This window comes from Pseudopipra pipra, chromosome 6 (genome assembly GCF_036250125.1).
Source record: "Pseudopipra pipra isolate bDixPip1 chromosome 6, bDixPip1.hap1, whole genome shotgun sequence".
In the NCBI taxonomy this organism is placed as follows: domain Eukaryota; kingdom Metazoa; phylum Chordata; class Aves; order Passeriformes; family Pipridae; genus Pseudopipra; species Pseudopipra pipra.
Window position 1 is genome coordinate 48,266,933 of NC_087554.1, and position 18,286 is coordinate 48,285,218.

The following is an 18,286-nucleotide window of genomic DNA, read 5'->3' on the forward strand; positions in this document are numbered from 1 at the left end:
TGTGCTCTGAAGAACAATATAAAGAGTGCTGTATAGTATTGGTAAGTAAACAAATAAATGCAATGCAGGCTAATTTCTATCAGCCTGGCAGATGTTCTCACATAAAGGTGCTAGAGGGATTTTCTGGTTTTGGAATTTTTTTGAGCTGTCAATTGAGTCAGCATTTACAGAGGAAGTAAACAGTACTTCCAGTTCAAAAATCAGATAACTCTCAGGGTCAGTGAAGTGATTGTCAGGTGTCAGATGTGAAGTACAAAAAATGAAGCAAAGAGATGGAATATATAAAGCTGCTTCGGCTGCAATACACCTAACCTTAATAAAATTTAAGTGTTCTTCAAGATTCTGTATTTTCAAAAATCTTGCTTTTTTGTGTGCAGATATGTATATTTTATACTAATGAAACATGCGAGATCTTTGAATATTGGTAATACTTTTTTTCTTAAATATGCCAGACTAGTTTCCCTCCTTTCTAAGGATACAAGCTGCTCTTTTCAAGACCAAAGAAAGCAAGCAAATTTTACAGATATAAGCCTGTTCATAGGAAGAGACACGTTACATCACATCTGCCCTATTCTGTACAGCAAAAAGTATAGCTGAGCTTTTCCAGGTGACAGAACTAGGGCAAATACTAGCTGTTTGCCTGTTGTTACACTTTTCTAAGAATATTAGTGTTGAAATTAGCAAATTAGCATTAATGAAGGAACCACTCTTGCATGGGCAATCAGGTTGCATCCTGTACCCTCATGTTTTGAGGGCACAGCTTTCTCAAGGGAGCAACTCCCTAAAGTCAGTCTTTCACTGGTGTCTCAGGCTGGGATGGTATGAAGATTCCTGCCTCAGGTAGCAGCCCTGGGACAACGAGCTTTGCTTCCAAAGAACCAGTGGAGAGAAATTTAGACTTGTTCCATGCAGAGCTTCAAAAGGACAGTGACATTTGGTCACTGTAGCTGTGGCTAAGCTCAAAGAAGCGATCTAGAGAAAGAATGCAAAATACCCTCTGATTCATCAACTCTCTCTCAGAATGATGGTCAGATGTCATATATTTTAAGTGTCCAGCTTGTACATCCCCTTCCTGGATGACTTCTTTAAAAATACTGAGGCGCAGAACATTTCAAATTGTTTGCAGTCCTTGCCTGACTTTGCTGTAATAAGCATTACAGTACAGATCACAGGGAGAAGGGGAGGCATGTCTATCACATAGCAATATCCTTTTGTGACCCCACACCATCACCCATGCAAGAAAACAGACTTCCAGTTTACCAGCTGTCAGCATACGCTTGATTTTGGTACCAAACCCTTCAGGAAAAAACCAAACCACTAAAACCAACAATACCACCCAACTAACTCCCTCTCCTTCCCCCCAAAAACCAAACTCCTCTCTTAGAGGAGACTTCCCAAAAATCAAAACAAATTATCCTAGTCCTCCACTGTGTATTTTCCTCTGCTTTCCAACTGGAAACAAAATCTCCAAGTTACCAGTTCTGGTCTTTACCTATTCAGCAGCAGATGTACAGACAACATTTATCTGCAGACTAATGTTAGGTCTCTTGCTTTATGGCTGGAGATGGGCTTAAGCAATACATCAGGTCTGCAGAAACAGAGGGATACCTAAGTGACATGGCTCACACCTTCAGCCTTCGCAGGTTAGTTTAAAACCTAAGCAGAATGCCATCTCCCTACATCCTCTTTAAAACCAGAGACATAATCTTTGAAAAAATAATATGATAGGGATTTTGGAACTTGAATCAATTAGAAAAAGTGCTATACAATAATTTGTGTAAATAATAAGAAATATAAATAGTAAGAAACATCCATTCCACAAAATATGCTAAAAACAGTTCTTAAGGTATTACAGAAATCTAAGGTAATCTTGTTGTTCTTTCTACATTTTAGAATGCTGCAGTATTTGACAGATATGTTTAAGACATCTGTTGGCATCCTGCTAAGAGAAAGCAGGATCTTTCCTATTATTGCATCTCTTTCACATGGAAGAAAAGAAATTTATGACATTTGCTTCTAACACAGTTATAAAAGCCTCTAATGTGTGTGGGCTTCTTCATTTTGCAGCTCAGTACAAATGTTGCTTATTACTTCACTCCATGTTTGGTTTGCTGAGAATGTTGGGGTTCTTTGTTTTGTTTTGTCAAATCACTGATCTCTTAGTGTGTTAAGGCCTCCACTTTGTCTTTATGTTGTAAACTCTCTAAGCCAGTTCTACATTGTAGAGGTTGATTTCGTAACTCAAAAAAAACTCCAAGAGAAAAGTCTAATCAGAAATGGCACAGGCAGAAAGTGAAGGGAATCTCTGAAGAAACGAAGAGACTTTTTTGTGCCATCATCACAAGAAGTGAAAGAAGTGCTTCATGTCTCCAATCCGCTGATATTTATACCAGTCACTTTGAATAATCAGCAGTACTCAAAGATTTGTGGAGTTCAGATGCTCTCTGCTCAAGGAAAGGTCAACAGCCCTTTACAATGCCCAGGCCACCGCTGGGGATTAGAGCTGGGAGTAACAGGGACTTTGTAACTCCAAGAGCCTCCAGAGGCTCTCAGAAGGGGCTTTCTAAAAGAGTATCACTGTGTGCTGCCTGCAACAGGGAGGTACTGCAGTCACTATAAACAAGGTTCTACATAAATTTCACATCCCAACAGAACAAAATCTCTTAGGAATTAATAAAAATGGGGGGGAAAGTGCTTCCAATTTCTGCCACAGGTTATTTTCAAGATCTTACCAATTGTTTCCTCACCAAGTTTGGAGTCACAAAGTCTCCCTCTCGTTGATCAACAATTTTACGTGTCTTTCCTCCCCCAGTCATCCCCTTTACACTTCATTTTACATTGCCCCACTTACAAAACTGCCACTCTTTGCTTCTTTCACCCAAGCATCTGTTCAAGGACTGTTTTTACAATGCTCAGTCAAACAAGGCCCAACCCCTAACTAAAGGCCCTTGACGCTGTTGGCAAAACAGGAGTAATTTGTTATTTATTACTCAATATCTCCTAGACACCTACACAGATACAGCCCAGAAAAACAGCTATTGAGTCTGAATAGACAGAAATATCTTAATGTATCATTCAAAACATTTGGCTGAATAACCTTCATTTATACTTATCTTACTTGCATTAAGGAACGGGGATTACATCTTCTGTATTCTGGATACTCTCTTGGGACTAATCATGTTCTGTGTTTTAATTAATGACACATCACAGGAATCATGATACAATTAGATAAGCAAAAGCTAAGAGGATACAATATAGAAAGCAACAGGCTGATCATGAGAACTAGGATAACAGAAATATTGCAAGAGTCAGTAAAACAAAGCAGCAAAAATAACACAACAGTAACACAAGTTCTGCAGCATAGTGGAAGCCTGTCGATAAAACAGCTTGGGAGATGGACCTGGTTTTATCAGGCAACCACAGGATGACAGTGTGAAAATGTGCCAGTTCAAAAGAAAAAAAAATCAAGTGACATCAGGGAAAGGTTTCCACTAGAAAGAGGATAAGACTTCAGCAGCTGTGCAACACACAGCTACACTAGGGCCTCCTCTGGCACCTTGTGCAGTCTCTTCTATTCAACAAAGGTCATTCAAACTGGAACAGACACAGAAAAATGACTATTGAAATGATCAATAAAAATCTGAATTTACAAGAGGAGACTAACAGACTTGGTTTGACTAACCTAGAAAATCAAAACCTGAGAGGAAATGAAGGAACTTGTTATAAAAACAGTAGAAAGAACAGAATAGAGAAAAACCTTTTTAGTTAGAGAATAAAGTTGGCACAAGAATACATGAGTATAAATTTGCAGTAAGTTTACCAAAACATTCCTGGTAATTGGAGTACAGAGGTTTTGGAACAGCATTCTACTTGCAGTCGTAGGGTGCAAACCAGTGTTAAGTCCTACAGTCCTACAGAAAAAGCTTGCATGCTCTGCAGGTTATGAGAGGAGACTTGTCTAGAGGGCCCAGGGAGCTTCCACTACTCCTGTTCTGATATCAGGTTCTCCCTCTCCTGCACTGTCAGGAAAGAGAGTGATAACACTGTCATGCCTATATAATATTAGTACTTGATGCTTCTGTTTCAAGAACAACTTTCTCTTCATTCTTTGGGTAACACTGAAGAAGCAGGTGCAGAGAAATGTCCAACTAATGAATGCAAAAATTAAAAAAAGAAGAAACCTAGTATGACAAAATTATTTGACTCTCAAATCTTCAAATCCATGAGGCTTTTTTTTTTTAAAAACAATCATGGACCCTACACCACAACACAATCTTTTGGGCACAGAAAGATGCATAATGGGAATTACAAATGCATGTTTAATCAGCATTCACTTCAACAGGACCTAAATCCTTACTCCACCTAGATAACTTTCAGTTTGTCATTACAGATCTATCTATATCCTAGATAAACAAGATACTTTTAAAAACTGGTCTCTGGTGATGGCACAATAAAACAAATAATTACAATTCTTCAATAAGCCAGAATTATACTTTGATATATTCTGGACATGTCAAAGTTATATTTTGGCATAGTTATTTTTCCCCTTGCAGTTCAACATATTAAGGTTATTTTTCATTAGCTAAATGTAAGCATTTTTAAAAGGAACACATTCAAATGAATCTGATTTTCCAAATGGAGTGTTACAGTCTCCAAGTTTTCAGTTAGAAAATGCATTACTATTACTTATTAATAAAATATCATCCCTCAGAATCTGACAATATGATATAATAAGCAAATGTATAAAGTCATAATTACTTAAATAAGCATGTAGTGTAGTCTTCACTGAAAAGGTACATTTTTTTTCTGCAAACAGGCTTTCTCTCTTGCAAATTAAACTGTCATAATGATTAACCAAACAGTCAATGGAAAACAGACACCTAGAAAAATAAACACAGGACAGAAATGGAAAAATACTTAAATAACTAATTTATGATTTTGGAAACATGATTAAAACTAGCCATTTAGAACAGTCCAGTAACTAGTCTAGTCTAGTAACATTCAAATTTTTTCCATGGAAGTAACTTAAAAAAAATTAGTCATAATTATCACTCATCATATGCCTCATCAAACCAGAGCTTGATCATAACGTGCTAAACTATATTTGCAATAACTGAAAAAAAAATAAAAATAAAAAGGTAACACTACAAAGATCACTGTCGTTTCTTTGATGTAACTAAAATTTTCATCTCGAGAGAGCTGGAGGTTTCCTTAAGGTTTAATGTGTGACTATTTCTCCACCCTGTCTGAAAATAAACAGTTCTCAGTCTTGACAGAAGCACCGCTTGAGATTTTCACCTTTATTCATTTGCTATCAAGAAGAACAATTCCATTTTCTCTGAGAAAAATATAGGCTACAGGTGGGAGATGTTCTCAAAAGCAATGAAATTTATTTCAAAGTGGAAAAAAAACCCCAAACCAAAAAGCTTTGACCATGAGTCCATTCGCACTTTTGTCTGTTTTAGGAGGGATGCTGAAGTATCAGCACTAAACTCTCTCTGCAGAGAGAGAAACTGGTAACTGAGAGAAATGGACAGTATGAGAACAAGAAACGTGGCTGACCTAACATGCAAAAGAGTGCCAGAGATTCTCACTGTGTTTAAGAACCACAGCCTGCTGACCTACGGAAGCCTCAACTATGGAGATTTGAGTTCTACCAGATATGACATTTATATTAACTCATCTCTAGTAGGTCTGTTACATGAGTTGTTTGCTAAAAAGCTTCTAAATTTGTATGATACAGACTTTATTTAAGTAAAAAATAGCCCTCAGAGCTAAAAGTTTCCCTTGTTAAAACAACAGCTATAAGAACACATTACAAGCATATGAAAATAAAAAAATAGACTGATTTTGCTTTTAATGATGAGAGCAGGGAGACAGAAGAACAGTGGGAATACTACTTGCCTGTTTTGCTGATGACCTGCTGAAGCTGAGTAAACTAGCAGCTGCAAATGTGTAAGCAGATATAGAGCTATTCAGATGCGGAAAATGATTTTTAAAAGCTACAAAACACTTAGAGAACTCACTACATCTAACTTTCCAGTAATTTTCCCAGTCTACTATCTTATTGTTTTTAAACAAGTCCCAGTCTAACAGAGAATCAACTTTCCACTGTGATTTTCAGAAGGACATGCTAGTAACATCCCCATCTTATCTAAAAACCTTAAAAGTGAGGGATTATGACCATAAACAGTTACAAAACGCACTGTGCAATGTGTGGAAATCCATATGCACTGTAATTTTAGCCTCACAAAACTGCCCCTCGTTACATGCTGCTTTTTCAGCCTATTTTGCAAGTGTTAAGGTGGCTGCTATTTTTAAACGAATCTATCAAACTTCAAGGTTTACCAGAGACTTGACAGTGTTATGCTAAAATAATGAAACAGAAGTGTTAGTGAGGCGAAATGAGAAGAATTTGTCATGATAAATGGAAAAATAAGTAAAATTCTGCAGCTGGTATTTTCCAACCTCTGTGATAAAAATACATTTTTAAAATTTATTCTATAATCAATATTTTACACTTACGTAGAGTGAAATAGCACATTATTTATACACTATCCTCTCTTATTTTCCTTCTAGCTGATGAATTTGTGTTGAAACATGTCCATCTAATGGAAGTATGACTGCATAACTAATCATGTGTACACTCCTTTTGAAGGCACATACATGTCTAGTCACTGTAAGTAACTATTTTCTGTGACATATTGCATCAGTTTGAAATAAGCCATTCCATCAGAAAAACAATGAATAAACATAGTTCTATGTCTGCAGGCATAGATGTATTTTAATGCAGGGATTTTGAAGGGAGGCCATATCATAAGGTTTAACACCAACTGGATTGACCACCAATACTTACAGGTAAAGATAATAAGTGTTTTTCTTCAAATATGCTCAAAATAAAACTTCCTAGCAGCTCAGTATGGATTTTCTTTTTAAAATGAGAACAACCAGCTAATAATACTACAGTCGATCGCTCATTAAACCAAACAAAGCAACTGATGAACAAATATGAACCTGTGCCTGCAGGCAACATTTTGTTCACAGCCTATCCCAGAACACTGCCTACGTGTCCTTTTCTGCCTTGTCCCCCTCCCTTGCCTTCCCCCATGCCCAGCACACATAGAAGCTGCTCTGTGTGCTCCGTGTCATCGCTGAAGGCCCAGTTTGTTATTTCTCTACCCTTCCCCCAGTGCTAACATACCCCCTAAGGTATCCAATTGCTTCCTCTGCTGCAAAACACTTGTTGCTAGGAGAAAACCTACTGCTTGGCAACAGATTTTTAAAACAACAACTTTGGCTTTGTTACACTGAACTTCCCATGGCCAGCATGAAATAACGAACGTGCGTGGTCGGTCGTGCATCTGTGTACTTATAACCGCCCCGAAAATCACTGACCCCTTCCAGCAGGGAGGTGCTTGCCTTTTAGTTCCTTACTGCTCACAGCCCAGAATGCAGAAAGGTTCACAACTGAAGTTTGTTTTTTAAAGTTGCTGATCACAGCCCTCCATGCCATGGAAGCTCTTGGGGGACATCTTTTCCTGTTAAGACAACATGATCTTGCAGTAGCCTGCTGTACTTTTGATTTACACTCTCTGTGAATGTCCTATCAGTTTATAAAAACATAGCATGACTACCAGGCTACACTGCAAGAACTAATTTGACTATAGCAAGTACATTGGAAACAAATAAAACATCTCAGGGATAGAGTGAACTAGCTAAGGACTCCAAAGATTATTTAACTTTTTTTAAACTCCATCTGAATATTAAACAGAGGGTTTTATTTCATATGCTCTGTTTACCAACACAGTAAACCCTCAAGGATTCTCCCTTCAGAAGTCAGATGACTATGGCTCTGGCAAGTACCACTCGCATCAGGGAATAATTAAGTACAACCGTAGTCCTCAGATTATGGCCAGTCCTAAATTTGGTTACTTGTCATTTGGTACAAAAGTTTTACATTTTGTCCCAGGTGTGACACCATGAGACAACAATGAAGTGTATGTAGGTCTCTTGATCACCTCCCTCAGTGTGGAAGCTTGGCAGCACTCTATCTTCCCTTCCCTCCCTCCAAGCACTGAAGCCACGTCAGTGCCCACAAACAGGAAAAGAGGATTTCCCAAATGTATAAAATCCTTCAAGTACATACACCTGTGATGAAAATTGGTGCTGGAGACCACAGCTACAGACAGTGCTGTTTATGAATGGGCCCACAGTGCTTTCCTTAATTCAGTATGTCCTTGTATATTGTCATGGATACATTCACCCCTTTCCCATACGTAGACAATTTATAGATGTACGTGCATCACAGTATATTCACAACAGAAATCCTACCATTTTATCAGTCTAATCTGTAGCTGCATTTCAACACTACTTGGGTTCAAAGTAAGGCCAAGTTTACCACTGGATCACTGTGGTTCATACAGAGACTCCTAAGTATTGTCTGTTATTGATGCCATTATTTGCTCAGTTTTGAGTCAAAGGATTGGAAGCACAGAAAACTATATTTCTGTTATTCAAAACTTAGAACTAACATAAAATGCTTTCAATATCCAAAACAGGAAAAAAACCACCAACTCCTCCAAAAATTATTCAGTGCAGAACAGGCTAGAGAAACAGAAAATCAGACTAAGATTTTTCAAATTAGGAGCCTCAAAGTCAGCCCACGGAGTCAATATTCAAGTATTTGAAAAAAAGCTGGATTTTTCACAAGAATTGAGGATACTAGGAATTCAGTGCCCTACCTCCACTGCCTAATACTGGATTCTAATCTAGTACATCTGAAGGTTGCTGGTGTTGAAAGCTTGTGCTCCATGCAAATCTATCATAATGTCAAGAAATTCATGTTTTTCTGTCCATCAGTCAACCACTGATAGAATTAAAGAATAAGTAATTAGAAAGAGCAAACAATGACTTTTTAAGAAGCTGTTTTTCATTAATGACAGTTTTTCTATAAAATCACATTAAACATACTGGTTACATGTGGTTTCTGGAAATAGTAATTAGAAAAATTGATCAAATGTTTTAATGGAGAAATCAATCTGAAGTCAGGGGAATAGTTTATGTACCTAAGAAAAACCAGAGCTGCAGATGCAGTACTAGGCTCTGTGGGTAAAACTTATAATTAATAGAACTGTCAGAGTTCAAAACAAGCACTTTGGAGATCTTTAGCTAGATTGTCACTATATTGAAAGCCAGCACTGGCAGTCCATGCTTGTACACACTCAATACTACAGAAACTAGCACTTACTTGTCTGAAATTTTGAGACTATGGAAAAGGAATCACAAGTGAATTATATTCTTCTGAATAACCTTTTTGCATTTATGCATGTGCATTTCTCTCAAATATTCTGAAAAATGCTGTATTAAATATTCAAAGTCAGAACTGCAGTATTAGATAAAAGATGACCAGTCCTTCCATTACTGAAATAAAACAGGAATTCAAAGATTAAAGCACATTATTCACATTTCATGCCTTTTGCCTTTAGCCAAAGAAACTTTTGCATATAAAAATATGTACATACATATGTTATAACTATGACCAATGTCACTATTTCAAAAGTGTATGACACCACAGCAGCACATACTATACTGGCATTGCAGTAACCTCTAAGAAAAAGAGATTATTTTTAATACAGCATTAATAAATATATTTTTTTAAAGCATTCCCAGGAAACAGACCATTTCCTTCCCTATCAAGCAGATGTGAACTGCCATCTTCTCATCAGGCTCAACACACTACACTGGAAGAGCCATTTTCTTGGTAGTTTGCAAAAACCTTCCATCATGACAGGGAATGCACCCCTTTCTCCCCTCAGATTCTGAAAGGAAAGGCAGAAGCTGTAGGTAGCCTGCTAACCTGCCTGTCTGACAGGACAGCTGCCAGCAGACCCATCTTTAAGGGATGGCTATTTTCAGTGTGAAGGGAAGGCATACACCCTCCCATCTGTGCACCATCAGGCAGAGATCAGAAGAGCAAAGACTACCATTGGCTAAGAAAGGGCTTTTAACACTTTCAGAAAAATAAAACAAACACTTCTCTATATACTGACTTACCTTTCACAAAACCTGAATAAGTTGAACACACTGAAAACTAAAGAAAAAAGCTTCAGACAACTAAAGAGAGAAACCCAAACAGCAGTATTTTTTGGGGGGGAAGCTAAGAGTAACATCAATGTACCTCAACATATAAGCCTTTGCTAATACTGATCTGGAAGCAAACAGATTAATATAACTGAAGTATCACCCGTGTTTTATAGTTCAAGTCTATATAAGCCTATCACATTTTGTCAAATCTTTTTGTGGATCTTTGTTAAGTTTTTACTGAAAACTTGCCAAAAATAAGGTATTTTCCACTTAGTTACCATCAGATCAGAAGAGCCCTCCTAGGTCAAACATTTGTATCCCCTGTTGTTACACACAACCTTAGTACAGGATTTCTTGTTCCACAGTGTGGAATTCCACAGCAAGGAGTCCTCGCCAAATCATCTTCCCAAATTTTTCACTAGCTGGTTTGTTTTCATTTGTTCCAGTGCCAATGCCACTTAGCCTTACTTGGATTATGCATATTCCTCTCATGTTTACAAGGAGCATACAGTATTATTAAAATTTCCAGGAAATGCTTCAGAGACTTACCAGAGCTACAGTGCAGTCCCCTCAGTGCCCACTGTGTATAAGGACAACACTGACGTAAAGCTACAGGTCGGTTTTGCCATCCAGCCACATTACTTGGGATTACAAGAGTATCACAGACCTGTGAGGAAAACCCATGTGAAACCTATGCTTTAGTTCACACTGAGGTTTCACTTGCCCTATTGACCAGCCTCAACTGTTTTTACTGGGCATGGCAGTCTCCCTGTTTTGCGAATATGAAGAAACCCGTGGAGCATGAACACCACCCCCTTCTACAAGGAAAGGAGAAATCTGTAAGCTTACAAAATTAATGGTGAGACTACACTCTTGACAAGATGATGACACTGATAACAGGGACAACATGATGTCTCATGTTGGGTTCATTGTTCAACTCATGAACAATGAAGATGCAGCTCTTGTAGAACAATGGAGATGACCAACTACTACCCAGCTCTTTGTTCTCCCCAGTCATTTCCATACTCCACCTTGCTCTTGCATGTTTGTGAAAGTTACCATATTTCTTAAACTAAAGGGTCTCCAAGTCTCGCTTTTAATCAAACTAGGTCTTTGTCCTGCAACTGTTCTTCCCAAGTAGAGGTACTATATTAACTATTCTAAAATCTTCTGTTAACAAATGATTAATCCAATAATATTTAGTGAAGCCTAGGTTATTTCACTAACTAGTTCTTCCAGAATTCTGGTCAACTCCTCCATACTCTTCCACCAGCAAGTACTTGCCACAATTTCTATACTTTCATTTCCTCTACTAATTTTATCTTTGCCATCCATGATAAATATCAACATTCCTGTTAAAGATTGAGGCAAAATATGAACTGTAGTTATGGACTTTTTATAAGTGGATATCCATCACTGCACTGATTGACACTGATTGACATTTTAAATCATATGCTGTGGTTGGTTTATGGCTCTTGAAATCCATTTTCCAAACTGTATAATAAATTAGTGTACAAGGTTGGAATCTGTAGAGAAGTGTAATTCCAAATGCTGTTTCTCCCTCAGTCCTTTGGTTTACTATTCTCAGCTGACAGGCAGCTGGAATAAATTTGAGCCCTGCTTCCCAAAGTGTCAGAACCTTGTCCATTTGAGTCACTTTTCTAGTTCACTGGAGCACAGTTGGCAGCAAGAACACAAGAATGGTAGAAAAGGCACTCCCACACAAAGCTAGGATTTAATCAGAGTAAGCAAACCGGGAAGTTAATGCTGAGTGAAGAGCTGAAATGCAGAGTGGCAGTTTCCACTTTTCAAGGAAGGAATTTTCAAGGAATAAGAACTACAGCAGCAGCATGGGTTTGGTGGGGAAGGTGGGAATTCTGAACTTAAATGAGCTGCTGAGTCTGAGGTGAGATACAAACATTTCCTACTAGCTATTGTGTTAAACATTCATGGATTTTATCTTCACAAAAATATTCAGACATAAATGTTACATTAACTTGAATGTAATGTACATGGCAGAAAGACTGCACCTACTAATAAAACTTCCTTCAATTTTAGGAAGCTTAGGGTTTGATTCTGCAGCAAATGAGATGAGTTTGGATGCCTAGGCTGAAGCTACCTCATTTATTTTCAAGAGATCACCAGCGGCTTATACTATCATATCACAATTTTAAAGGAAATTAAGTTTGATGCATCAATTACTTTAATAGATCTGACAGCATTTCATACTGTTTTAGACTTTATATCAAGAACAGTTATTTCTGGCAGCTGTAACCTACCAACTTGTGGCTAGGCATCGAATTAATATGACAAAGCATCATCACAGACTGCATTTGTGTCACAGCATTTCATAGCCCTCTGGTAAGTCTTTGGGTCTATGACCCTCATAATACCATCTGTTCTGATGCTATTGTGGCTATCACTTCTTCAAATGGTCATAAATTAAAAACCAGACAGAATCCCAAAGAAGCTATTGTCAGCTGTCAGGACAAACTGTAAAAAGGACCATGAAAAAAAATGGAAATTGAAATGGCTCTGCAGCTGATAGACGTTCATTTGCTTGTCTTTTGAACATTTGTAACCACAGGACAATATATGACTTAATTTATTACTTGCACCCATTTAGAAAATAAGTGGTGTTGTTTTTAAATGACAGAATGTACTTTTAAATTACTTTAAATTATTTTAGATTACTTATTTTAAGCAAAACCCACTTACCAGCAGAGACATTTTAATTCAGAAACCAAGGCAAAAGCAGTCCTTTCTTTTAGTAGGTCAGATCACCTTTGATAGATGGCAAGTATTTTTCCTAAGTGCTACCTAACACAACCTTTGCCCATGCAGATTTAGAGCTCTGAAACCTTTTTCACACTGTGTATTGTACAGAAGAAATTTTGAATCTGCATGATTTTTTTATTATTTTTATAGCCCTTTACTGCTAAGGTCTTTATATCACTCACAATTCACTATTTCAGCTAAACATGTTATGCTATCAATTAATATAGCTAAGCTAACGTAGCACAATGTTATGTTCTGGAATAATTTTAAAAAGTTAAACTTTTAAGAGCTATCTCCATGAGCACTAACCACAGTGAAGGCTGGTTGGGTTTCTAATGACTGTGCCTTATATTGCTGCAGGAAGAATTCACAAACGCTCACTCTCATACGCGCCTGATGTTACCTAATTAAAAATCTGAAACAATGAAAAAGCCTTAGTCTTTCCCCCTGCCTCTATTTTTGTAATACTTGCACAAGCCTTTTTTTTTTCACATCATTCTCTCTTCTGTCCAGATGAAACTGATTAAAGAATTAAATAATGATTTAGTATGTCTGATTTCCTAAGGATATTGAACTTAAAGAGTAAGTTCGATGTGTGAGATATAAACAGTGTATTGGTAGTGACTGAGGAAGATTGAACACACTAAGTTGCAACAAATCATTTCACCAGCATTACTGATTAAAGACTAATTAATGAATTAGAACCCAGAAAAAAAATGGAACTCACATGTTAATTTCAGATACATCCATAAAAGAAACATTTGTAACTTTCACTTACAAAGTTTAGTTCCTGCAATAAGACAAAAGCATCTAAAAACTTCAGGATTTTTCATCAAAGTATTTAGAAAAAAAATTGAAAGAATCAAATGTCTGCATCTTAATGGGCCTACAAAAGCATGCTATATTGCTCAAGTGGTTTGGGGTAGTGTCTTTCCTTGCAGTGCTTAGCTTTTAACACTGTGAACAATGTTCATGTTTTGATATTTCTGCCAAGTAAGTGCTTTGCTAATGAATTGCTTCGCTTGGTTCATCTGCACAGTTCTAAAAGACTGAAGATTTTTTCCAGGTCAGCTGCTTCATGTATAGATATGTGGCTCTGGAATATGAGCACTCCATTTTAACATCTCAGTGTTTTGCTAATACTTCTTTTTCCTTCAATTCTATGCCAGGTCTTAAGAAAGAAAAGCTGTTTCTAAAAGCAACTTCAAATCCAATGCAAGGGCTGTTTCTTGAAAGCCAGCTTTCTTGAAGCATCACAACAGCATCTATCATAATGCAGGATTTCTCAGATTTGTGAGAAAAAGCCACACACGTATTAACTACATGTCAGAGATCAGCAGAAAGAAGTTGTAATGCAGAGTTATGTAGAAAGTTTTTTTAGTCTCACGAGACTCTGATAAGTGCATCTAAGTAAAAATCTACATTCAACATCAGCATCTGGACAATAATAAATATTTATAACCATTCTGACACATTTCTGGGTATTAAACTGCCCTCTTTTGTTTTCCTCTCGCTAATCACAGTGGGAGCACAGAGTTCTCTGTGCTCATCTTACTCATCTGTAAGATGTGTTTTGCCACATCTTACCAAACTGATCTTCCCCAGAGGATACTACTCTCTTCAGGAACAATCTGGTCTGAGAAGTCTTACTCGAAACTATATTGCAGATAATGGTAATTGCATAAGCACACAACATAACAGCAAAAGGAGATTTATGACATTAGTTCTCCACACCTGACTCTGGTTACACACAAATAAACATATGTTACCTATGTGCTCAGCAATTCATGTTAGGGGCTGTAATAGTCTTCAGCTTCCCCCAAGGACACAGAAGAAGACTTATTTCTTTTTTGTTCAAACCCAGGTAGGAGTCTGATTTGTAGGACAGAAGGATGCACCAAACCATAGATCTGAGCAGATCTGAAAAAAAACTAACCACCCATTATATAAAAGCAGCAATCTTTTTTCCTTCAGATCTCTATATCCGTAGACTTCATATTTAGTGCTGGTTTGAAGTTAACTTTTTTTGAATTTTGAACTTACTATCAAGGACAAATATAAGACAAGAAACAAAGACTTACAGTAGTTTATCACCTATAAAAGTACATTTCTATAAAACAGTCCTAAGTTTAACTGAGCTCTCAAAAGTAATCACAGAATTAAAGTACTGATGCCACAGATACTTCTGAACCAGTCTGCTGTCCAAACAGCCATCTCCTTTGCCTAGCTGTAATGAAATAATATATTCATTGAGCAAATCCAAGGCAATATTGACAAAATCTTTCAGAAAGGAAGAGAGCTGGGGGAAAGAGAGATGTAGGTAAATGAAGTGATTTATTATTTAAAAGTATTGAAAGTTCTGCAGTGAGTTTGAGATAAAGGCCTCATTTTCAATGGCTGAGCTGAAATGGCTATTAAGGAGATGCCACATATCCCTTCACTTAAACAGCATGCAAAGGCAGTAACTCCCAAAGATGTAATTTTCACTGATAAATGATAGAACTGATTTAATCATCTACATTTAAATAGGAGGTCCATCAGTGACCATACTAATTTAAATATCATAAGGCAAATCCCTTCTAGAGTCTGCCAAACATTTGCAAGTCAAAACCCAAAGACACTCCACAGGCTCCTTTCAGCAGGCAGTGGGAATGCTGCTGCTGCTGCCTGTGCTGGGTTTGGCTGGGGTAGAGTTAATTTTCTTCACAGTGGCTAGTATGGGACTGTGCTTTGGATTTGTGCTGAACACAGGGTTGATAATACAGAGATGTTTTTGTTATTGCTGCGCAGGGCTCACACAGAGCCAAGGCCTTTTCTGCTTTTCATACTGCCACGCTGGCGAGGAGGCTGGGGGTGCATGGGAGGTGGGGAGGACACACAGTCAGGACAGGTGAACCAAAATGACCAAAGGGATACTCCAGACCATATGACATCACACTCAGTATATAAAGCTCAGAGGAAGAAGGAGGAAGGGAGGGTTTGGAGTGATGGTGTTTGTCTTCCCAAGTAACCGTTACATGTGATGGGGCCCAACTCTCCAGGAGATGGCTGAACACCTGCCTGCCTGTGGGAAGCTGTAAATTAATTCTTTGTTTTTCTTTGCTTGCGTGTGCAGCTTTTTGCTTCCACTATTAAACTGTCTTTGTCTCAACCCATGAGTTTTCTAGCTTTTATGCTTACAATTCTCTCCCTGATCCTGCTGGTGGGGCAGTGTGGACACTGCCCTAACAAGATTGACACTGGAGATGCCTGTGGGGAAAACTATTTCTTCAGAGTTCAAAGGCACGAGAAAGAATAAGCATACGAATTAAATGTGAGTCCCACGAATGTGATGCTCAGAAAGAGAAATCAGGAGGCTTGTACTGTATTTAAAGCTAGGTATGTCACAGCACCTATGCCTCCGTTTCCCCATTTCTTGACTGGAAATACATACTTCAAGACAAAATATATTTGAAACTTCACATATTGACCACTCAGAACTGTTATGGAAACAAATATTTTAACCTTTTTAAAATATCTAGATTTTTAGAAAAAGAGTAAAAAATATTTGAGTTATTGTCTTACTCTCTGCCATCCCAACTCCCTTAGTTTCCATAACATCTGCAGCCGCTCAGCTTATTTTTTCTTCTTCTGAACTTCCTCAGATGCTTAAGTATTCATGCCTAAAAATATAATAACTATAACTAAGGCTTTTTTTTTTTCAAACGCCAAGAGTTGTTTGCAAAATCAGTGTTTTAACAAAATGTACAGACCAGAGTCATGATTAACTGTTGAAACTAAAAAGCTATTACCTTTTTGCTCTCTATAAAGTCCATGTAGAATTTAAAAGGTACAGATCAACACCACACTGCTGGTTCAAAGAGTGATGAAAGCTCAAAACAGCTTTCTGTTTTCAAGTTTAGCATTATTTAGTTTCACTCACGATATATTTTTCCACCCATATCAGTTTAACCAGGTAGTTTACCATGATAGAAGCAGCATCAAAAGCAGTAACAACTCTAAATCTGCATTCACAATGTTTCATGCAGAGTGAACTTGGATTAAACACACAGTGTTTATTCACAAATGGCAGAGTATTGCTAAGAGTCTAGTTTTAGAAAACCTTTTATGTGCTTTCACACATGAAAGTTTCTTTGCTCAAGCAAAGAAACTGTACAACGTAGCTTCTAACAGTAGTAACTAGTACCCAGGTTAAACATGGTAAGCTTACTATGGCTGCAGTAACCCTGCAGGGTTGACCAGATTTTTCATTACCCAATTAAGGCAACATAAATTGAAACTCTGACCATTGTTTCTCAATGCCAAATGTATCAATACCAGTTTACCAAGACACTGGCTCATAACTTTAGTGTTGATGTTAATACTACACCACATCATAGCAACAGCATGAAAAGATCCTTTATGCTCAGCAGAAAATCAGATTGAAAAGGCATCCAGACTTTCAAAGTAAAAGAATTTTCCAAGCCAATGGAAAATTTAAACCAGAGAGATCCAGATAATCAAGTTGTGATAACTGGGTATCTCCATCCTAGAAAAGGACAGAAAAGAAAGATAAAAGAAACTCAAAGACTACCTCGCAAGTTAATAGTTGAATCATTTTTACTACCTAAAAGTAGTATAATGTTTGTATTTCAGAAAGAAAATTATTATTTCAGTTTTCTTAAATTACATGCAAGGCGTTAGAACAAATGTTGAAGAAAGGAATAGTTAGTAGTATGGTAAGATGAAAAGTAAAATAAAACACAGTATGTGTTTATCACTGGTGAGACATTAAGCTAGCTTTTACAGTATTTGAGATTAATTCCAGGGAAAAAAATAAAACCCAAAAAAGTTGGACAACTAATTTGTCTGAATTTTAGTAAAGTTTCGATACAGCTGGATATAGGAAAACAAATGAGAGATGGCATAGAGCAGCACAAGAATACAAAAATGAGTTAAGAACTAGTTTCTGCTAGTCCATTCATCGAATAGGGATGGATGATGGTGAGCAGAATTCAAGGTTTGACCTCAGGCCATATTTTAGTTTCATTTATTGTCTTAGTACATAGGTATCAAGAGTACTGATGAAAATTGATTGCAATGAAGTTATAGCAGAGAAGCAGGTCATCCAAAGGCTTTTAGTAAAGAGCTCCTCCAGTCCACAGCTTGGGCCGCAATAGTTTCACTTAAAAAATCATTCTCATCTCCTATTCCCTAACTCTAGTTGCAGAAGGCAGCAGTTAGTTTTATTCCAGAAAAACATTGGCCTTTTTCAGTGAGATTCAGCACACGAGGTGGCCAAGCACCATATCTCCTCTCCCCTGCTAAGAAATCATGAGATGGCAGCTTTCTGCAGAATAGTACCACCCCATAATTTTCTTCATACCATTTGTTGCTACTTGTTGAAAATATTCTAATAGGTATAATAATAGAAAAATAACCATCA

General features: G+C 37.4%; 1 protein-coding gene across 3 annotated transcripts in view; it reads right to left on the minus strand.

The window, feature by feature from the left end:
* The window catches only part of TTC7B (tetratricopeptide repeat domain 7B), a 134,393-nt gene that overhangs the window by 2,097 nt on the left and 114,010 nt on the right, over window positions 1-18,286 (minus strand). The window contains exon 21 of one of the 3 annotated variants that reach the window (XM_064658958.1): window positions 10,633-10,750. The exons of the other annotated variants lie outside the window; for them this stretch is intronic. Coding sequence (XP_064515028.1) covers window positions 10,633-10,750 — 118 coding nt within the window. The remainder of the gene's footprint in view (window positions 1-10,632; window positions 10,751-18,286) is intronic. 3 annotated transcript variants of the gene reach the window in all.